Source organism: Struthio camelus, chromosome 2 (genome assembly GCF_040807025.1).
Source record: "Struthio camelus isolate bStrCam1 chromosome 2, bStrCam1.hap1, whole genome shotgun sequence".
Lineage (NCBI taxonomy): Eukaryota > Metazoa > Chordata > Aves > Struthioniformes > Struthionidae > Struthio > Struthio camelus.
This window is the reverse complement of record NC_090943.1, coordinates 129,772,910-129,796,485: the sequence shown is the minus strand read 5'-3', so window position 1 is coordinate 129,796,485 and position 23,576 is coordinate 129,772,910. Positions and strand designations below refer to the sequence as shown.

Genomic DNA, 23,576 nt, shown 5'->3' with positions numbered 1-23,576 from the left:
CAATGAAAGCAGGAGTAAACTACAATACAGAATCAAATAATCTTAAATTAGGAAAGGCAAACCAGGAATATGACTGTTAGACAAACCCCTATTCCTGAACAAGGTCCAAGAAACTCCACACATTTTCTTTTACAGTTTTTCTATTTAATTAATCAGAAAGTTCTTTCCTTCCCACTGATCAGATTCCCATAAGGAATCGGTCCCCTTAGAACCAAGAGACTCCATCCACAAAGGGACCATGCGCTTGTGCAGTGACTTCCAGGTCTCCCAAATAGGCTCACATATAGAAATTTTGACTTTGTACTTCACCACAGCAATTTCCCAGCACTCACTTGGCATATGATGGTACACAACGCAATCAGCGGTTCAGACTTGCCATTTCTGCCTGCAAAGCCCAAACCATTTGAAACGTCAACACACGCCTTTCTAGAGGATTAAGGAAAGAGAGAACACACCTGCAGAGCTAGAACTATTTCCTATTGCAGATCAACCTCACTCATAAGGTCCATCATATTTTTCTCCTACTAGGAATTTATTGCGTCTAATTACTTCTGCATGATTGGCTAGGCAACAATACCAATCAATCTGTGAAATTTCTAAATGGTATCATCCTCACATAATCATGAGAGAGTCATAAATAAAATTCTTCATGGAATGAAAAGCTTCTGTCAGTAATTTCTAGACAGATGTGATTTTCCACGATCTGTTATCTCTGACAGTGTTCCATCACACCTTGCTCTGATCCTTTATTTCTGTTTATGTTGAATAACTTCAGTAGTTTTCTTTTAACTGAACTTTTGAGGCTCTCTCATTTAGATTTTTCCCTCATTCTAGATTGAGTAAGTATTACCACTAAACTGATTTAATGAGGTACGCTACAGTAGAACAACATTTTGGCTGATTAAACCTGTATCAAGAGCATAAAACCATCTCTTTCACCTTTGTTCCAAAACAATTCCATACAATACTGTATAACCACCATTATAACTATATTTACATTTCATAGTTGTAAGGATTTTAATGCCTCTCATTCTATAGTCTACTTGCTCAACAGATCTTGGCTCAGCACCGCCAATAAGGTAAAATAAGAACCTATGATACAGCGCTCAGGAAAAATTACAATTTTTGAAGCAAGAAGCAGCTTTGTCATACAACAAACATTGATACACAACAGGCATGAATAAATTCAGCAACTTTAACAGTGTGCCTTTTAGGTAACAAAGACAGCTAAGGGGATAAACTGGACTAATATCACAAAGACTTCTGTATGGGCCCTGGAGCCTTCAGTGCATATTTTTTCATCTCACTAGCTTATTTCAGAAATATTTTTAACGGAACTCTTGATTCTGGTTGGAGTAAGGTAAAAATATGTAAGATCTCTTCACATAGTGATCTAAAAGGAAGGCCTTCAACACAAGGAAACCACTACATTTTTTTGTTTTTTGTAGGAAGAACAAAACAGAATGTTTTGTGAGGACACTCAAAATCCTGAAGTGGCTGAATTCTAAAATGCTGCATCTGGAATAACAGTGCAAAATATAATTAGCAAAGTAAACAGTAGAATGGGATGCCACTGGATCTCAAACTATTTTCAGAGAAAGCAAGAAAAAGACTTAATCCAAAACTGTTTCAGAGTTCATAAACTTTGACCAACCTGTCATGGCAGCTCAAGAATCTCTAAATTCTGTCAGGGAATTCTGCCAGGCCCATTTAAAGAAAAGTTCCAGTTCAGGCTACCTATATCCTATACCACAGCCTTCCTTTGCCCATATTTTTTTCTTTATAAAATCCAGGAAATAATTGTAAAAAATGCATTCATGTAATATTAATAGTTAATGCTCAGTTAAAAAAATGCAAAAGTAAGGTTCAACAGCAACATAAATGCTGTTACACTGCACCTATCTCCACACTACCATTTTTCTAGTTAAGAAAACAACGTGAAAACAAACAAGATAAAAATCATAGCTTAAGGCTACATTATTTTTCTCATGAAGCCACTCTGTGATAATCTCCTCGAAACTATCAAACATAGCTCACCTTCCCCAGTTCTAATTCACTAGGGACTGCATGCAGAGAATCCAGGAGTGCGATACTGTACAATTGCACATGCATCGGGAATGGATGGTGAATTCATCTATACTACTGAAATCAGCGTTGCAAGGGAACAGGCTCAATAACCGTTCCACGACTGTCATTCTGTTTGCCACGCTAGGAGCGGCATGCTCCTAGTTTTGGCCCGTACCCTCCCTGGCAGTGTGCGAGCATGGCTGAGTGAGCAAGTGTGAATCAGGAACTGTTCCCAAAAGGCAGTATGGATGAGGCCACTCTGTTTTCAGTAAAGGGAGACGAAAAGTTAAGGTAAGCTTGTAAGGTATACAAAAGCTGCACCATGCCACCTGCCCTCAGGACCAGAGAACAGCTGTAGTCACTCCTTATTTTACTAATATTGATATAATCTGGAGTATCTTAGACAAACAGAAGGTCACAGGCTACAGGAAGGATAAATTTGAAAGACACCGAATTTGTAGCTTCATGGATAGAAAGATGCAGCTGAAGCATCTTTACACCAAAAGACTTCTCTGTTCAGGAGCCACATAAAGATGTGCTTCTTAGGTGTAGTCCTTCGTTTCAAACGTGCACACAAAATCTGTTTCGCCTTTTAGTCTCCCAGAAGCATCACAGCTCTCACAGCTACCTGCTCCAAGGAAGACATTTCCGCCAACTTCCCTTCCAACACCAACAGAAATTTACATTCACGTGATTACACCAAAATTCCCCAAGACACAGAAACACGGGCACACGATCGGGCTCCCTCCACGGCTGTGCCTCTCCCCTCGCAATGAATACCGCCGCCAGGCCGCAGCCGTGGAGACCTTCCGGAACATTCCCGTCAGAGGACGGCTCGGTGGAAAAACGCTTGCAACGGTGAGGCCCGAGCTACATCATTTACTCAGCTCGAGGTAAATGAAACGCCCTCAAAACGCCATCCGCAGGCTGATGACGCACACACGCACCCACCCACTCCGCCTCGCCTTTCTCCTCACGGGGAGACAAGTCACCCCCGCGCCCCGCCCGCACGACCGGACCAACCCACCCTCCTCTTTGGCTGGGGGAGGCCGCAAAACGTCACCCGCTCCCGCCCGCTCAGAAACAGCGCCGCGGCCGCCTCAACCAATCGGAGATTCCCCCCTCTCGCCTTCCTCAGAGAACCGGCCGAAGCCAACCCCGGCCGGCGAGCGGAGGTGACGACAGCCAAGGCGGGGGTGAGCCGCGCGGAATGGCTGCGGCGCGGGGAAGGGGGGGAGCCGGGCGGAGCGCGAGCCGGGGCAGCCGTTGGCGGGGGCGGGGCCCGGAGCCGTTGGCGCGCGGGTTGAAGATGGCCGCGGCGACCAGTCGGCTTTCTCCGTCTCTGGCGCGGCTGGCGCAGGTGGAGGCCGTGGTCGGGGACTGGATGCTGGAGTTCAGCTGTTACTGCCTGTGCCGGCACTTCAGGGAGGGGCGCATGGCGGAGTTCAGGCGGTGCAGGGACGTGGCGCAGGGTGAGGGCCTGGAGGGAAGGGGAAGGAAGGGAAGGGAAGAGGGCTCCGGTCGTGTCTTCTGGCTGCGCCTTCCGTGCGGGCCGCGGGGCCCCCGCCGCTGGGCAGCGCCCGCTGCTGAGGCTGCTCTTGTTCCGCCTGGGCCTCTCTGTCTGCTGGAGGCCTCCGCAGCCCTCTCTCTCTGCTCTCGCGCCTTGCCCCATGCCTCTCTCTTCTGTGGCTTCTTCGGGGTGACCGGGTCCCGGTAGTGGTTTCTAGGTTATCGCCAGCGCCGTTTGTGTCCAGTGCTGAGGGTTATCGCTAGACTGGCTAGCGCTGTTAAACCCACCTCTACACACACACGCTATGCCATTGCAGATCGTTTTGTCCCTTCCATCCCATTTCCCTTTAATGCCATTCCTTTCTTTCCCCGGGGGTATCTTTAAGACTGTTATTTCGACTTGTTATTTCGACTGTCAAGTGATTAATATCACATAGGCAGCGCTTTTGAGGAAGCGCTTGTGTTTCTAGGATAGCTCTTTTAGTTAAAGAGGAAGTTGTAATTGTCTAAATTTTGCAAGCTATCTTTCAAATAGCTACAACCATTCTGAAAGCAGTGCACTCATGCAGCAACATAAATATTGAAGGGTGCCTTTCAAGGTCATCTTTTCTGTAGCACCTTTGCCTGTTTATACTTTTAACTTTTGGCCCATTGTAGCAGGTTTGGTACACCTGCTTAGCCTCCTAACGGTGGTGATCACTACATTTGTGGATGTTTTCAGAGCTTCTGAGAAATTCAGAAGGCTCCTAGAATGGTACAGGATAGTTTATTGAGGCTTTATAACAGTATTGGCAACAGTTGCACAGAGTGGAAATAAGACAATGCAGGCTGAACCTTCTTAGTTTAATCCACTGGTATTTAGTGTTAGTATGAAATGATAGCTGTTCTGGGGCATTCTGTGATCACAGTTCCCTGAATTGTTTGCTGTTTTAGTTAAATGAGGTTAGGGAGGGATAGAAATCAAACTGTTCCAAGAAAACAATGGTTATGAGGGGAAAAAGGCTTTTAGATTATTAGATGAGTGCAACCTCCGAGTGTAACTTTTATCATCTTGATTCTATGAAGCTTGAATATATAATAGAGTTGGTTATATACCATCTTCAGCTGCAGAGGTTGTGACTTCAGCTGCTGAAAGTTCAAGGCTATTGAAAAGTTGAAGAGGTTTTAGTGAAGAGCTACAAACATAATAAAAAAGTGTAGAATGCCCTAAATACGCTGAGTTCTTTGTCTTCAGATTCTGGTAGAATGCTAGAAGTTTGGCAAGGGATTGCAATCTAGCAGACAAAGGTGTAATGAAGTCTAGTGGCTGGATTTTGAATGGGAAAAACATGCATTTGAAATGAAGAGTATTTAAGAGTGAGGTGGCTAACAACTGGGGAGAAAATTGCCTATATCTCAGATATATTGGGTCGATTTGATTTTTTTTTTTCCTGTTAGAAATCATTTTCCTGAAGATATCGGGTTAGAAGGTTTTTTTTTCTGGGGTGGGGGGAATGTTTTCTTGACCTAAGTAAGTGTGATAATATGACTTATTTAAAATTTTGCAAATAACTAAATACAATGTCATGCAGAATATTATTAGTGAGGAGATTGATATGAGGAGTTGAGAGGTAAGCAATTTAAAGATAAAATGATGAAGTATGTTGAATGGGGGCTCCTAGATTGAATTATTAATGGTGCTGGTCAGTGGTCTTGGGACTGTGGCTCAGTGGGAGCACAGTAATGAAATTTCTTGACGGTGTAGTTGGAAAGCAGAGACGTTATCAACATGGAAGCAGACTGGAATATCTGGCGAGAAGAATGGGAAGACTTTTGAGGCCTAACAGTAGAAACAATGGTGCAGAATGTAGGGTTACATGGAATTGTAAATTAATAGTGAAGTTCCTCTAGAATTTCCAGCTTCAGAGGACAGTTGGGCATACTGATGCTATAATATTAATAAGTCATCAGCATAATAGTCTGTGGAAAAAATGGGTGCAGAAATAAGATTATATTGGAGTCTTTCAGCAGACACAGGAAAGTGCTGCTTTTGCGCTCAGCAAAGTGAGACCCTGCTCTGTGCAGTTCTGATTGCCTATCAGCAGGAAGGTTGACTGAAACTGAAGTAAGGGCATAGAGGAGATGGTAGGAAGAACAAGGAAACAGAGGTGCTATTTTATTAGATGAATGATATTGCTCTATAGCTCAGTAAACTGCCAAGCAGAAATGGCTGGGCTAGCTTTTAAATCTCAGGCTAGCTTTAATAAAAGCAGGGTGGCAAGGTTACATGCCTTGCCTAGCTTATCCTGCTTTGGCAGGATATTATGGTCTATTATCTGAACTAGCTTGTTTAGGTAACAGCATGCTAAGGAGCTGGATTTCTAGTATTCCTAACGAAAGCTAAGAAATTTAATACATTTCTGTGACCACAGGGAGGGGAGCAGCTTAAGACCAGTTTAAGGATACTGTTAACAAAAGAATGGATAAATATAAAATCTTTTTAAAAAGAATAAGAAGAGTGAAATTTCTAGAAGAATCTACTAGGGGTATGTTCTATTCCTGTCAGTCTGCATTACTTGTGAGCAATTGGTGCTTAGGACCTGGCACCCATACTGTAAGCATTTCAGGGTTTCTTTTTCTTTGGAATAGCTCTAATTTGGTTGCATGAGCTGAACGCCTATTTGCAGCTGGAGCGCATCTTCCAGTTTAGTTTCATGTGAAAGGAATTCCTTTTGTTTACTCAAGACTACTCCATCATGCAAACCAAAACACAAAGCATTTGCTTAAAAAATGCATTCCTGATCTGGATTAAAACACTTATGTATGTACACCTTAAAAGAAGGAGGAGCAGCAGCAAAGAAAGCTGAAAGATTTCAAGCTGCTTGCCAACATGACAGGTTTGTTCTGTGGAATCGTTCAGCTGTGGTTTTCTGCCTGCTTCAAAAATTTCCAAGCTCTGGCTCCATCTTCAGGACATGATGATAGCACTTCTCTCTATGCTTTGAATTGATTAGCCAAATTTTTTCTAAAGCTGAACTCTATTGTCTGACCTGCAAGCTATGTGAAGCTGTGATCATAATTAGAGGCACTTTACTCCTATTCTAAACAATGTTATTCTTTTACTTCCTATTTTAGCTATTAAAATTTACCTATTAAGAGCTGTTGTATCTCCTGTCTTCACTGAAATATAATTGCAAAGGTGTTCCTTGAAACTGAAATGACAATATCCTCCTTGATGTTATGTTTTGTATTCAGTGAAGGGTTTTTAAACTTAGTTTGTAAGGGCAGACCTATCCATTGCTCCTAGGAGATTACTGTACAATACTAAGAAAGCAGACTGAGTACTTCCAAGTAAAACAAGGTGTTATATGTTCTATTTGTGTTAGCGTAAAACTTGAGGGTCCCACCTGGCTTTTGCTAGGCTGGCATTGAAAAAGATACACAAGCACTTCCTGAACTAGGGTGTTCAATCTGCAGCTGTCTTCAACAGGTCATTTGACATGTTCTTTCCTTTTCATGTTTGAATGTTTCTCTACAATGATGTGGAGATAAATTACTCACAATATGCTGCACATTAGAATATGAAGTGCACAATAATCAGTATGATGGAAATAATCTCATGATAGCTCCCATTCTAAAATATATCATAATCCTTATGATATATCCTTCCAACCTTGTGCGGAGGATTTCCCCTCGTAGGTTTACGTTTCTGACTCAGCTTTCATTGTAGCTTTTACTGCTTTTGGTCTGTCAGTTGCCGTAGCAATGTTTAAATGAAGTGTTCAGAGCCTGCGTACTGCTAGGGTATTACGGACATTCCACGAAAGTGTTCTCTGAAGCAGACAGTTGTCTATCTTCCATCATAAGCTACTGATCAAAACAAGATTTTGTTTATGTATGGTACTGTGACATTTTCCTAATTTAATGAATATAAGCCTGTGATGCATCTCAGTGCTTTTAGGTTGCTGTTGTGAACTAAGAGGACTAAATTTTTCTGGTCAAATTCTTAAATGTGATTTAAGTTCTTGTGACACAGCATAATATTAATTATTAATCTCCTAAATTTCTAATTCTTCAGAAAACTGATGAAGCCTCTTTAAAGCCTTACAATGCAGGATCTGGTATATCTCTAGCCACACTGTGGCACTGCTGGAGCAAGAGTGACTTAACTTTTCTCTTCTTTTTCAGCTGTTATTAATGGCCTCTCCAAAATAGCTACACAACAGAAAAAAACAGTGTATCTCTGCCAGCTTTTGACAAGAATTGCAAAAGGAAAAACACTTGGTAAATATTCTGAATTTTTTTCACTTCACTTTTGCTTAAGTAGATTATTTACATGAACTTCTTGTGCAAAGATTTATTTATATGCTTTTATGTAGCTTTTACTAAGTATATAAAATGACTGAAATATCTATGCTTTCAAACTGTTTATATTCCACAGGTGACTGAACTGTATGCAGTACTGGTGTTAATCTATGCTGACTGGTTTAATTGCTTTGAGTTTGAATGGCTATGCAGTTTTTAATCTGTCACAATAGCATCAACAGAAGAAATGCATTGAAAAGATTGACTAGCTCTTAGTGTGCAATATCTGCAAATGTAAAGTTCTGAGTCTGCATTTCTTTCTGCCCATATAAACCTAGAGATTGAAGTATGAGAGGCAGTAGGTGTGAGAACATGGATGAAAAGGATGACTGCCTGCCGTCTGTACAGAGGGTCATAACAGATTCACAGACAGCAGCTCCTTTGGACCTGTATTCACTACCCTGTCTTCTTTTTGGCCATGTTCATGGCCTATTGGTTTGGCCAAGCTGATTCTGCTTTCGTGCTCAAGTTTCTGGCAGACTTAAGTTTTCTCTGCACGTTCTTACCGCTTGATAAAACTCAGTGGAATTTAGGGACTTCAAAAGCAGTCTTTCCAGGATGAGCAGGGAATAAAAAAGATGCGTTCTAGCCTAGCAGTTCCACAGAGGCTTGTGATCAAAAACCAAAAATTTCTTGTGTTGATTGTCAGGCAATAACACTGCTCCTTTTAACTGAACTTCAGAATCACTTTGTATTGTTTAATTATAGTGACTGTCCATCACATACAAATTTTGAGAAGTCTCTGTCATTCGATTAAAACTGTTATTATTCTGTATTTAACTTTGGAATAGGACTTGAATGTGCATTTTTATCTATTGCAGTGTAGGGCGTGTCCTATATGGGGAGGAAGATTCCCTGCATGTAGGTATTATATCAGATGTAGTTGCACAATGTACGTGGCAAGTTTATCTATTGTATGGTAGCTTTCCTAATTAATTTCTGATGATTAAAATAAGATTTTATAGATTAAAGATTTAATCTATATTGAGCTTTTTGCTGTTTGAGTTATTGTACCTGGTATCAAATACTTCAGATTTTCCAGTTTTACTGAAATTATTTACCTTCTGTCTAAAAATTAAGAAGTTCCTTACTGTAAGGAATGAGGAGAAATAGAGATTCTTCTATGATGTCATATAAAAGAAAGGAATAAGAGTGGCTGTAGTTCCATGAACACCTTGAGCTAATCTGGCATGGCCATGGAAAGAAGCGGTTCTGTACACCTGCCAGCTTCGCATGCATCTGTGTTTCATCAGCATACCCATTTGTGCAGATGTGTAATGATCAGACTGGAAAACTTTGCAGAGTGAGGAAGGGAAGGCTCTTTGGCTAGATTTCTGCCGGATCTGGTTACAATCCCACTTGCTGGGAATTTGCATAAACGCTTACCTTGGCACACTGGATGAGGTGACATGGATGGTTACTTCTCCTTTTTTTTTTTTTTTTTTTTTTTTTTTGGCAGTGCTGAGTTGCGTTCCTTGAATATCCCTCTCGGTTTAACCTGCTAAAAAAGTAATGAAGACATGGTAATGTAGAGATGCACCCTGGAAAATGAGAATTCTGAAAAACAATTGTATTGCAAAATTTACAGCAGTGATAAGAAATACTTTGATATCTGATGCCAAGCTTATTGTAAAAGTATTATTAATGCCAGCCCAAAGCTAAATTTGGCGCTATTGCAAATGGTATTTTAAATGAAAAATAATTAGGAGACAAACCTCCCTTAAAAGTGGAACAAAAGAGTTACTAGCAAGGTAGGAAGAAACAGTCCAACAGTCCCTCTGAAAATGAGCAAATTAACTCACTTCTCTTAAATACACCTGGAGAAAGAGGCTAAAATTCTTTGAGGGGGGAAAAAGCAACTGAAATGATGTAAAGTATGTGTGACTTTATTGTGCATAAATAAAAAATGAAGCGAAGTATATCTAATTTTTTTTAAGTATCAAGTGCTTTCTAAATTTTTTTTTCTCCTTAAGATTGTCATTTTGAAAATGATCAGAGAATTTCACCTTTGGAATCTGCTCTGTCAATTTGGACTTTAATTGAAAGGGAAGACAGTAAACATGATAAGCTTCATGAAGATATTCGTCGCTTAATTCAGATTCAGGTCTGTGTGATTTTTTTTTTTTTTTTCCTCTCAACAACTGTTAAGGATGCTACCTATTTGTTCTGCTAAAACAATTCCTTTTACTAAAAACTTGCACTATCAGTAGACTGAACTGAATTTTCAGAGTTTGTAGTTTCAAGTACAATTTCGATAGGAAAGGATTCCCCAATTCATGTTGATTCCTTTTTGTCAGAGTTTGAAGTTCTTTCAAAAGCTGCCACTCTAGGGGAAAAAATGGAACTTCAGTTAATTGAAATATCAATTTCAAAAACTTGTATTTTGACATTTAAAATATATTATGAATAGCTTTAATTTCAAATAGGATTTTCTGGCTTATGAATAAGTCTTTGTATTAGAAAACCTTCAATCCCATTTCAAAGAGAAATGTGTCAAAACTTACCTATTTTTAGTAGAGGTTTTTCTATTTTTGAGAAATGTGATTTCAAATAAAAAGTGTTTGAAAAATTCTGCGCTTGTTCTGAGCTTTTTCTAACTAAAGCTATCCCTTAAGACTGGTATGTGTCAAGAGTTGCAATGTTTCTGAATGGAGCTCTGTTTTGTTGTTCTTCCCTAATATACAAAAGTGAATGTAAAAATACTGCTGAGCTGGAGTTAGGTAAGATAGGAGACTTCATATTTGGATTTTAGAACAAGTGCAGGAATTTCTTTGGAAATAGTTACAAAATAACTATGGCTTAAATAAGGGATGATTACCAAGTAAATATGAGTTATCATCTGGAATATTATGTGCATTATCATACATGTGCTTCAGTGCATTATTGAATTAAATATGTCATCTTTTTAACCACGTTTAGTGTGATGACTTGGTGGTTTTTACTACTAGTGCCAAACAGCAGGTTATTTAGTTGCAAGTGGGAGAAAATGACAGCTGTTGGGCCTGTGAAAGGCTTTCAGGTAAGGCTTCGTAGGTAAGAAAGGGACAATCTGCATCAATGAGGGTCCTTTTAATCTTTGAGAGATAAGTCTTAGGCCTTATGTACAATATTTAATATTACTTTAAAAGCTTTACAGAACTAACTGTAATAACTAGATAGTTGTTGCATCCCTGTTAATTAAAATCCTTTGGATTCTGGAAATCTAACAAAGTTGTGAAAGTATGACTTTTCTTGTGTTTTTTTTCTAAATCTCTGGAAAAATACCTTCCATGATATCTTGTAAATGTAACTGTCTTGCTTGTAGGTTGTAGCAGTTCATATGGAAAAAGGATATTTTAAGGAGGCTGCTGAAGTTCTTGAAAGGTTATTTACAGATTTGGAGTCAAATAAGGTAGTAACAGTACTTTGCATTGAGTTTTTCTTTTTGAACTAAAACTTTTTTTAAAAGAAAAGGTGATTTAGTGAAAATCTTATTTGCTATATTCACCTTGGCAGCTCATGTCAGGAGACAGTGGTATTTGAAAATAACTTTGGGCACAATTTGGTTAAACTAGGCCAAGATCTAAAGGTGATAATCTGATTATAAAATTCCATAACTACAGTGAGTACCCATGGATGTTCTGTGCTAGTGCCTTGCATTTCATCTTGTTTAGCACATGCTAAAAGGCAATTTGTTTTTGCGTGGATTCGGATGGCTAATATGACTGAACATTGCCTTTTCAGTTTGTCTTGGAGGCCAGTCAGTTTGCTCCAGGTTGGATAAAAATATTCATTTTGCAAAGAATCCTTAAGTTACATCTTGTCCAAATAAAAATTCTTTAACATATGAAGCTGTTAATAAAAATCATTTATAGTAGTTTTCTGGAATGAAACAGCCTGTGTGAACTGCCAGGCATTGGAAGTGTTATCATTTGGTTGTCAGCTCCTTGAGGAGAGGGATAGGTTTCCTAAGGTAGTAAATACTGCCCACATAGCTTCATTCTAATTCTTGCCTCTTCAGTTACTTACACGCCTGTGGCACTTGGCAATACAAAAGGACATTTGGGGGTAAGGGGTTGACAGGGGTGGTAGATGATTTGGGGTAGTAACATGACTGCTTCTAGCAGCAGTTGCTCTTCATCATGGGCACCAGCAGTCCCAGCTTTGTCTCCTTTCCCACTCCATGTGAGAAATGAGTGAGGTGTCACTACAGTTTCTGGGAAGGTGGTATTGCTGTTTTCTCAGAGTAAAGATGGTGTAAATATGCTGATAGAGAGTGGATGAGTCCCACTGCTCTAATCGGGCTCCTGACTTTTTCTGAACCATTGCAGTATGCTCTGCGTTCTCCCTTGGTCAGTGTTCTGCAAATAGAAGCATCAGAAGGAATGAAAGCTCATTAGTACAGAGTGGATGTTGTTATACCTCTGTCTGGAAAAGATAAGATCTGTGGGTCAGAACGCATCCTGGTTTGATGTTCATCGCTTCATTCAGAAAGACAGAAGTTTGAGCACATATCTACTTATAACAATAGCTAGTGCACATGCTTGCATTTGCTGAAACCCATAAACCTACTTACAGTAACAACTTTAGTGGACAGTAATGGGGACTGCTTCTAGGAGGCTGAAAAAGGGTAAGAAGCAGATTTTATATAGGTGTAAGAGTTTTGGCCTGTTCTCTGAATATGTGCAATGTGGATCTTTTTGTACTGCATTAAGTTAGCCAAAACAGAGGACCTCTGTCAGTCCCCCACTTTTTCTCTTCATAATGACTGTATCATAAACTGTAGAAACTGGTACAACTCTGGCATTCTGTGGAGGTAGCAAGTGAAGTCCTCTACTCTGCTACACTTTTGAGAAAACCAGGGTGGAAAAAAGAGCAAAGGAAGGGTTGCAGGCAGCACCAACAAAAAAAAAACAAGGTGCTGCCTGTATCTTCCTCTCCTATACTAGGAGGAAGTATGTGTTCTGTGTAAATAATAGCACATGTGTATTACTTATTCTTCAGGTATACTCTTCGCTCAGAGGATTCAACTGTTCAGAAAGTGTGGGTTATAGTAATAGTATAGTGAAGAATCCCACCTGTACACAGAAGTTAATTCCTGGGTATATTGGTCTCTATTTAGGATTCAGAGTGGTTTGTGGAGAAACTCAAGCTTCTAATTACAGTATAGATGTGCCCTTGATTTATTGTGATTTATTGTGTACCTGCTCAGAGTAAAATCTTGGTGTTACTGCTGGTTAACTCTACAACCATTTCAAACTGTAGCATGAAGGTGTATAGACTTATTCAGAAAAATGATATAATCACCTTGTTTATCTTTGTATAACTCTTCTTCAGTATAGAAGAATGCTAAGATTACTGTAAAATGTTTTCATGTGCTATATAAAATTGTACATTCTTTTTAGCCTTTAAGGATGAAACTGGCAACCATAATTAAGAGCAAGGATCCATATGTTCCCTTTCTTCAAAACTTCAGCTACAATCTTTTGATAAGTAAAATAAAGTCTTATGTTGAACTCTTCATGAAAGACAGTGAAACTAACTTCTTAATACAGGTGTGTCAAAACTCTTTTCAAAACTGATTTCAAGAGGTACATGATAAGATTAAATGGATCGATACTTTCAAGGCAGTTGTTTAGGTGATGTTCAGTTATTGCCTTAGATGAAAGGGAAGCTTTATCTTTGTACGTATGATCTTAAGAAGGTTGAATATATGTTTAGGGAAGCTAGTAGGAATAAGACTCCTCTAAAACTTCATGAATTTTTTCCCTAACTGTTTTGCTTAGAAAAGTAGCATGAAAAAAAAAGACAGTTAAAACTGTGTCTGTCATTTGTGTGCATTTAAGAGGTCTAGTTCTGATCTGAGACTCCCTGAAAGATAATGTATCTATATGTATATTTATTTTTTCAAAAGCCACTAAAACTTCATATTAAAACTAAAAGATCTAGATTGGTTAACTTGGCTAAAAGCTATAGGAATGTCAGAGTAATGAGAGATTTAAAGCTATTCTTGCTTTTTCTGTAAATAAAAAGCTCCTTACAAACTGTATTGCTCAAAAGTGATTTAAAATTGCTAAGAACAACATTCCTCCTGCAGTTCATCTTCAGGAAGATTGTAAAGAATTTCCCTCATGTTTACTTGCTATAAAAGAATATTGAATTACTAAATTGCAAAAGCACAAATATCTAAAGAATAAGTAGTAAATTTTAAATAAACAAACCTGAAATTCCTCTGGGTTTTTTTCCCTTTTCTCCCAGAAAGAAGAATTAGAGAGCCTCTTTTTTTCTTGAATGTTCAAAGTATTAACACAAGGATTTTTTTAATGGTCTAAACATATACGTATTATTTTATTGGGCACACTCAGCTGCCATTTTTCAAAGCCATTTTCCTGAGTCTGAGAAAGGGTAGAGGTTTGTGTCACAGAAGGCCCAGAACTCCACACTAGCATACCGAGGCCCTCTGTGTTACTCTGCTACTGCCTGCACATCCTTCCTACTGTCTTTATAGGCACTAATGTGGCAGATCTTTTACTTTTGAAATATTTTTACTTTAGTCTGAATTACAATTACTCTGAGACATGGAGGAAACCGCAGTACAAAGATTTCTCATTCTCATTGTACAGTACATATCACTGTTTCCCAGCATATGAACCCTGAATTCTTTACTACCCAAGCATGGCAAAACACTGTACCTTTAACTGTTCTTTCCTCTCCTCTTCTTCCTGGAGATATAGATATATATATATATATGTAGAAGTATAAAAAGTTCCATGTTGCCAGACCGTTTTGTAGGCTGCCTTTTCTAGGTGACTATCAAGCTTGGAATCTACAAGAGTGCAGCACCTACTGTTCATGAAGTTCTTGAGCTTCAAGAAACACTTAGGTTAGCTGCCCTAAGTATGTTCTGCAGATACTGCAATACAAAGAGATAAGATCTATACCAAATAAACATCAATCTAATTACTCAGTAAACAGGGAATGCTTTTTAATTTTTGATGTTGTTATTTAGTTTAGAAAGTAGATGTGAGGACTTTGAGGAACAGGGAAAATTTTATGGTACCTGAGAAATTCAATAAAGAGTAATGACCTTTTTCTTCCCTTCTGTCCTTCCCCCTTTTCGCCCTCCCCCACCTCCCACCAATGGAGGAGAAATCAGTTTAGTTTATGGCTAAAATAGTTTAGGCAGGATGTCATGAAAGTCTTTTTGCAAATACAGGGAAAGTTACCTTATAAGCTTAAAGTCTGGTAAGACATGTCTTTTGAGTATGTTGTAGGTTTTTTTGATCTTGCTACACTGCATTGAGTGGAGCAAGATGAACTCCTGAAATCTTAGTGTTGCGTTTCTATTTTAGTTATAAAAGACTTTGCAGTACACTCAGTGTTTGCAGGCTTAAGTAATCTCTGCAGTATATTTCACATATCTGTATGTTCTCTTACTGTGCAAGCATTCATTTTATTTCTTTGGGTGTACATATAAAGATTAGCTGTGGCTATGCCCAAAGTTTCTCTGAGCTATTAGCTGTTAAAAAATCTTGATGGATTTCAGCTTACCTCATTACAATTGTTGTTTTGAAACTACTTATTTTCATAGGATCCTCTGTTAAAGGGCCTGTGAAATAGGCCCTGTTAAGCCTAATAGGAGGCACATATATATATATATATATATATATATATCTTGTTGCTTACAAAGATTATTTTAGGTACTGGTTGGCTTTAATTTTAAAGTATCAACTTCATTTCATGCAGGCAGCCACAGAACAGGTGGAGGCTAAAGAATTAGGAGCAACAATGTTGCAGAAGGAACCTGCGAATGTCAATGAAACAAAGGAAGACAGTAATTTGGAAACAAATCAGAGGTTTGTATTCAGGACTATACTGCTGAGGGACAGCTTGGATAGTAACTGAAACTTCTAGAGCTAGGAATAGGTAGAAGGAAGGATGATAAATTCGAAAAATTATAGTTCAACAGAAGATGAAAAGTACAAACACATTCTCTTCTATTTTTAACTTTTGGCTTTTTGATTGTTGTTCTTGGCATTTACATCATATAGCTTGGTATTAACTTTTAAGTGTTTGTTGGAGATGCACATTTTTCAGTTTAAACATCTGTTTTGTATGACAATAAACTTTGAAATACTTCTAGTTTTTTCCTTATGCTTTTGCTCCGTTTAGTCCTATCTTTTTAATATTGGGCTGTATAGATTTTTCTAGAGAAGAAAGAGTACAGAGAAACAATCAATCTGTTATTCTTTTCTTTATAGTTAAGCCCTTTACCCACTTCCTTAATGACACTAGTATTATAGGAGATAGTTATGTTGCTTCATAGGGAGGAAAAAAAAAAAAGAGAAACTGACAACTTGAAGCCTCAAAGCAATTACGCACTTTAAGAAATGCTGAGGGAAGCTGGAGCCCAGTTACTTTTCTGTTTGTTTTCCTTTGACTTAATTTGAAAAATAGTATTCTGCATTTATTGCTACTTGTTTTTCATAGATTGTGGTCTTTGCTCTGGGTAAACTCTAATTCTGCAGTTGTATAATATATAACATCATTTAGGTAAGGAAATTGACAGATGCAGATAAGAGTGTACAGAAGACAAATAATAAATTTTCTGAAAGGACAGTGCCTGACAACTGCATCTGAAAGAGGCTTAATGGAAGAGTTGTTTCTATAGGTTTTTGACCAATTCTTAGATTGTGAAGAAGTAAAGCATGGAAAATAGGTGCCTCATCTCTTCAACTTAAATACATTTAATGTCTTGTGTTTCTTTTCCAGATAGAGGGAGGGAAGTTTGAGTGGGTTTTAGAGAGGAAGGAATTGCTTCATATGTACAAGTTCTATGTTTTTCAAGGCCTTAAAAATTAGCTAATAGTAGAGTTGTGAATAAACCTTAACTGCTTCAGTACATTTATATGCCACTAGTTCCATAGAAACATCTTAAATTTGTTTTGTCTTCTATTTAAATGTTGTTCTATCTGCTGTCTAAAAATGGTTTTCTGGCTTTTTTTTAAGCTTTATGGAAGAACAGAGTATTACAAATCCGTCACCTGGAGATGTAAGAAAACCCACAGTAAGGTAAAACGATTTTTTGCTCTTACTATTGGTCATACACATTCATGAAAGTTCTATGTATTTTTACTTCAGTTATGTTCCTTGCAGGCCTCACTCAAGACAGAAACACAGAAAAAGCAGTGTTCTTCAAAGTGAGTATTAGTCAAGTCTTATGCTGTCAAAACAATATGAATACTCTTTTTTCCAGACAAAAAGAGTTGGTGGTTTGATAACTGCTATACAAATAATGTTATTGAATTCATATAAAATAGTTATGGTGAAAACAACAATTGTTGTGTGTAGTGTGTGCCTGAATTCAAATTTTGGGTATATATACCTCATTTAGGGAAGTATGAAATGACTTAAGAGTCCCAGGCAACTCATCTTGAAAAATCCTTTACTATTTTCTGATATGCTTTTGTTTTATTAGGGTTATGATATTGTGTCCCTAAGAAGGTGACCAGTATAGTAGTATTGAAATTTGTCTCTCTTGGGCTTCTGACCTAGGTAACTCTGGGGAGAAGAAACTTGGGAGGCTGACTGGTTCATGGGAAAATAAATTCTTAGTGTAAGATGCCCAGAGTTAGGATGTTAAGGCCTAACCTTCCTGGTAGTATTTTTAAAACACTTAAATATTGCATAATCAATGTTGTACTTTAAAAGCATTAGTACCTTTTCAGAACATAAGTACAACATTGATTATGCAATATTTAAGTGTTTCCGTTTTCTCTATTTAAAATGAGTGTTATCTGTAGTAAAGATACTCATTCCTTCCATTTGGTGAAAGTATATCATTGTTATACCAGTTCTTACTTAATTGCTTAAAACATTCTTTTGTGAGCTCTGTCACATATAGAATATAGAGTCTTTTCTTGAATAAACTCTTTTCTGAGTCTTTGAACTTAGAGGAGATTATACACAGCTTTTACTACATATATGCATAAAGATGTAGACTCATGCCAAAGAATGTCAAAATAATGTACATACTTGTCTTATTAAGAATACTGTCTTAAGGCTGACTTCTCACTGGTCTGGACGTACTTCAATTGTCTTCTAGATCTGAACAGCTTGCAGAATGTAGATAAACACGCAGACGCTTGGGCTTGTGGCCGAAAAAGGCAGGTTTGTATTTGTTCTCTATTCCAAATGGTGATAAAACGTATCTGCAGTGCTTAGCAGTATAATTTTTTTTCCGCTATTTATTTGAATAGGCCTCTAAGGGTACAATCCAAAATGCCATGCTTTGGAAATCTCTCCATTACTTAAGCTGTGCTACAGCCTCTAAGATGAGTCGTTAAGTTCTAATTGCTATCTCAAGGGAAAAAAAAAAAAAAGAAAACTTGCATTTTTTTTGTGCAGCCTCAAATATTGTTATTAATGCTCCTGAGCCTTTAATTTTTTGAAATGCACTGTTACTCAAGCTTTGTTTGCATATTAAAAAAAATCCAAACCTTTTTTAATATGCAAACGTGACATCCACAAATCCATGGGCCCCAATGGGATGCACCCACGAGTGCTGAGGGAACTGGCGGATGTCATTGCTAGGCCACTCTCCATCATCTTGGAAAGGTCCTGGAGATCAGGAGAGGTGCCTGAGGACTGGAAGAAAGCCAGTGTCACTCCGGTCTTCCAAAAGGGCAAGAAGGAGGAGCCAGGAAACTACAGGCCTGTCAGCTTCACCTCCATCCCTGGGGAGGTGACGGAACAGCACCTCCTGGAGGTCATCACTAAGCATGTGGAGGACAAGAAGGTGATCAGGAGTAGTCAGCATGTATCATGCTTGACCGATCTGATAGCCTTCTCTGATGGGATAACTGGCTGGGTAGATGAGGGGAGAGCAGTGGATGTTGTCTACCTGGACTTCAGCAAGGCTTTTGACACTGTCTCCCATCACATCCTCATAGGCAAGCTCAGGAAGCGTGGGCTGGATGAGTGGACAGTGAGGTGGATTGAGAAGTGGCTGGATGGCCGAGCTCAGAGGGTTGTGGTCAGTGGCGCAGAGTCTAGTTGGAGGCCTGTAGCTAGTGGTGTCTCCCAGGGGTCAGTACTGGGTCCAGTCTTGTTCAGTGTGTTCATTGATGACCTGGAGGAAGGCACAGAGTGCACCCTCACCAAGTTTGCTGATACTGAACTGGGAGGAGTGGCTGACACACCAGAAGGCTGTGCTGCCATTCAGAGGGACCTGGACAGGCTGGAGAGCTGGGCAGAGAGGAACCTCCTGAAGTTCAACAAAGGCAAGTGCAGGGTCCTGCACGTGGGGAGGAATAACAGCTCCTGTTGGCAAGCAGCTCTGCAGAGAAGGACCTGGGTGTCCTGGTGGACAGCAAGTTAAGCATGAGCCAGCAGTGTGCTCTTGTGGCCAAGAAGACCAATGGGATCCTGGGCTGCATTAGGCAGAGTGTTGCCAGCAGGTGGAGGGAGGTGATCCTCCCCCTCTCCTCAGCCCTGCTGAGGCTTGTGGAGTACTGGAGTACTGTGTCCAGTGCTGGGCTCCACAGTACAAGAGAGATGTGGCACTACTGCAGAGAGTCCAGTGGAGGGCTATGAAGATGATGAGGGGACTGGAGCATCTCTCCTATGAGGAAAGGCTGAGGGAGCTGGGCCTGTTCAGTCTGGCGAAGAGAAGACTGAGAGGGGATCTCATCAATGTGTCCAAGTTTCTGAAGGGAGGGTGTCAAGAGGATGGGGCCAGACTCTTCTCCGTGCTGCCCAGCAACAGGACAAGAGGCAACAGGCACAAACTGAAACACGGGCAGTTCCATCTGAACCTGAGGAAAAACCTCTCTCCTGTGAGAGTGACTGAGCATTGGAACAGGTTGCCCAGAGGGGTTGTGGAGTCTCCTTCCCTGGAGTTATTCAGAAGCCATCTGGACGTGATCCTGTGTAATGTGCTCTAGGAGGACCCTGCTTGAGCAGAGGGGTTGGACTGGATGATCTCCAGAGGTCCCTTCCAACCTTGGCCATTCTGTGATTCTATAATATTTTTTCTAAAAGTTGTGAATGGACAAATTTAAAAAAAAAAAAAAACAGTAGAAATAAGTTTCTTCTGTTTAGATTGAAGAATTCAGGATATCACTTGGCCATGGGAGTTTTGGACATGCATCAAAGATTTCTGCCCCAGCCTCTATGAGGAGAAAACATTTCTTTACTTGGGAAACTATTCTAATTTTTATAAACTAAATAGTCTTTTCATAATTCTGCATTTCAAATGCTTATTTGCATTATCTTCGTTAATAAGCCTTTGCATTACTTTAGCTCTAACATTCACTTATGCTAGAATTCCCTATAGATGGGAAGAATATAAATGTGTGCCCTACTACAGATTTCAAAGTTGATTTAACATTAGGGGAAAACTTAAGTTTTATGAATTGCCAATTTTGTTTATTTTATTATCACGATGAACACTTTTAAACAAAGTTAATATTAACAAATATATTCACCTTGTTAAATTCCTCTTAAGAATACCTCTTAGGAAGTAATATTGCATACTTCTAGTGGTAACTTACACTGTTACCTAAGCATACTTATGTACACTTTATTACTAGCTGTGTCATTCTGACATTCATTGTGAAATTTCATTCTTCATATAACAGGGGGGGGATGAACCTACATTAAAAAAATATATATATGCGTGCGCGCGCGCACACACACACATGCGCGCACACACACACACACACACACAAAATTTTTGACAGTCCTAGAGGAGAGCTGTGCTTAGACATAACCCTTTAAGAATGTTTACTGAAGTCAAAGTACTGGTTACATCTCCAGTTAGATGCTGTCTTCAAACTGGTTGAACCCCTAATGGGAGCTGTTAAGATATTTTTACCACCCTCTCTCCCTGGAGGTTGTTGATACAGCCCTTTGCCACATATAAACAGAGTACTTCAGTCTCGCAAATCTCAGAAATAGTTACATCAGTGAGAGCTTCCTAAACAGCTGCCAATACAGGCAGTGTCCTAAAAATAAAATATTAACAGCGCTCACTGGATTTGTCTGGCTTCAAAAGCATAAGAAATAACTTTCTTTCCTCTGATACTTGAGTTGGTACCTCATCAGCCAGTTGCTAACAAGCGTGCATGTTTCCTTTGACCTTGATTTCAACATCAAGCTTTAAGCTAATTGGACCAAAACTGACATAGAAATAAGGATAGCTTTATATTCACTTTATTTTTATTGAGGTAGTCTGTATGGGGTCAGCTACAAGCACTGTATCCAGTTCTTACTCATGCACAGATAGCATTAGAAAAAAATAGATGCTATGTGCTTAATTCTGCTATATTTTAAATTCATTCCTATTTGAGACGTAAAAACTCAATTTACAGAAAAGGACAACGTCTGATAATAGTGAAAACTCCGAACACTTTATTAAAAAGCTGAAAGAAATTAAAGTTCAAAACAACGTCCTTTGAATATTTACTAAGGCATGCATTTGCTCTTTCTCTGCTGCTATTTATGCCATAATTCTTGCCAGTGAGACCTCTCATCTAGTATAGAGAGCAAAGATATTGGCCTTTTAAACAGTAAATATGCCCCTCTGCTTAATTATGTGGGTTATGTAAGATTGTCTGCATGCATGAAAGAATGCTGTGAATGTCAGAGCTGTTGACGTCTAGAACTTCCTTTTTCATGCAGTACCTCTTTCAATGTTGGCATTGTTTGCTCGTTTTGTAAATGGCATTTCATTGCAATGGTTCAGTGCCTGTTTTCAGCCCTTTCATTGCTGTGTTTTCCAGTAGCTGCATACAAACAGTCTGCAGTGCCATTGAAAGGAAATATACTTTATTTTTCCATTCTTAAATTATTTAACTCTTATGGGATGAAAGTGTCACTGAAATTTGGAGAACTATTTGTACACAAGGTATATCCTGTATTTGCATGGCAGGTCCTTTGAGTGGTCTAACTAAAATCTGTTTGACAATTTGCTTAAATGTATCTGAAAATCCGGATTTTCAGATTTTGGTCAGACTTATGTGAAAGTTAATTGAATATATTCAAACTGGGAAAAAAAAATTCAGAAGGAAAAAAGGTCTGTCTTCTTGCATAGTCAAATGATGGTGCATTACTAGTGAAAAACTGATTCTAAGGATTAACAAGATCTTTGGATATGTGAGGGTATGTCTACACAGTCTGTCTGGCAAACCAAAGTTTGTTCTGCCAGCATTCTGTGCTAGCCAAATGTCAAACAGCTCTAGACCCTGTCATTATGTTAGCTCAAGCATAGTCCTGTATTATGTCCAGTCTCTCCAGCCACTCTTACTAGCTAATAACAATGCAATGATAGAGTCCATACAGTGGCCATCCTAGAGGGCACAGGTAGTTTATTTGTGTCATGTGGGTAGGGAAGTTGTTACTGCTTTATATGGTTCCTTTTGAAAAGAAAAAATGAGTGTCTGACTTACCTGTTTGTAGGATCCTCATTTGTATGTTAAACTGAAGAAACTTATTTAAAAAAAAAACCCTTCAGTGTAAGCAATTAAAAGCAAAACCACCAAAAAACTGTTTTAACAGCAAATGTAATTAATTACTACAACAAACTGATCAGGGTTGTGATTGTTTCAAATATTTCCAGCAGCTGAATGTTGTCTGGTGCTATAGGTCAAGGATAGCTGTGTTACTTGAAAAAAGATTTTATGTAGGAAAGGTTTTTGGGTGTGGTTTTTTTTTTTTTTGGCATGCTGCAAGACAAGTTGAAGTAGATGATGTAATGGAATCTCTGGCCTTTTCATTTTAAAAAAAAAAAAAACCCACTATTTGCTGCTAATCTGTATCACTTATTTCTTAATGCAATAATTGGGTTTTCAAGCATGAGCAACATGGAAACACTAAAGACAATTTTAGAGAAGTTTACGAAAAATCCTTCAATTGTTTACAAAGACTGAACTACTGCCACTGTTTCTACTACTGTCACATTCTTCACTGGTTAGTGAGTGAGGCATATCGATCAGTTTAAGACATGCTCCAACAGCGCAACTTGTATCAACTCAGACTTTCAGATGTGAAATCTGTTGCTCTTCATGTAACCCAGTTTGCTTTCTAATTTTTTAGAATCCATGTTTTCAGTGAGCATCACTAAATAATGGCTCTTGCTTACTTGCTGACTCTCATGGTGCTTTTATTAACAAAAATACTTTCTGAACCTCTTTGTTTCAGAGCCACTACAAAATAAGTAAAGCACAGGCAGTGGTTAAATGCAAAAAATAAAATATAGCTTTTTGGTTAGATTTTCAGCAGTCTTTTGGCCATCGCATGCACACTGGATCATCAATGTATTTTGCAGAATTGCAATAACTCACAATTTTTAATAGGGAATCTGCTGGTGCTCACAGAAAAGCCAGCTTGAGGCCAGTGAAAACTGACCATTGGTCTGCTCTCGTAACTTATTGTGGTCCATGAAAGCATCAGAAGCAGCAGGATATCTCCAGTGCAAGCAGCAGAAATGAGTGCAGAGGAATTAAATGCAACAGACACACCCTGTTCTTTGTACTTCTCAGTGCAAGCTCATTAACACTTCTGAGTTAACATCTTTTCTGCAAGTGAAGTCTTTGCATTTCAGATTTCTGGGAATGAATTTGGAAAGAATGTGCTGTTGAACGGCAATAGAAACAGAAGTTGATACTTTATTTTTT

The 23,576-nt window shown here is 38.9% G+C and overlaps 1 protein-coding gene across 2 annotated transcripts in view; it reads left to right on the top strand.

Annotated features, from left to right (window-relative positions):
* The first annotated feature begins 3,306 nt into the window (after window positions 1–3,306).
* TERF1 (telomeric repeat binding factor 1) overlaps window positions 3,307–23,576 on the top strand; it is a 24,912-nt gene continuing 4,642 nt past the window's right edge. Inside the window, exons 1-9 of one of the 2 annotated variants that reach the window (XM_068932512.1) lie at window positions 3,307–3,539; window positions 7,744–7,839; window positions 9,894–10,024; window positions 11,225–11,311; window positions 13,305–13,454; window positions 15,646–15,755; window positions 16,909–16,971; window positions 17,056–17,099; window positions 18,005–18,069. In XM_068932512.1, coding sequence (XP_068788613.1) covers window positions 3,377–3,539; window positions 7,744–7,839; window positions 9,894–10,024; window positions 11,225–11,311; window positions 13,305–13,454; window positions 15,646–15,755; window positions 16,909–16,971; window positions 17,056–17,099; window positions 18,005–18,069 — 909 coding nt within the window. In that variant the 5' untranslated portion in view covers window positions 3,307–3,376. Of the gene's footprint in view, window positions 3,540–6,295; window positions 6,453–7,743; window positions 7,840–9,893; window positions 10,025–11,224; window positions 11,312–13,304; window positions 13,455–15,645; window positions 15,756–16,908; window positions 16,972–17,055; window positions 17,100–18,004; window positions 18,070–23,576 lie in introns of those variants that run through there. The other variant, XM_009689484.2, reaches the window with a different exon arrangement.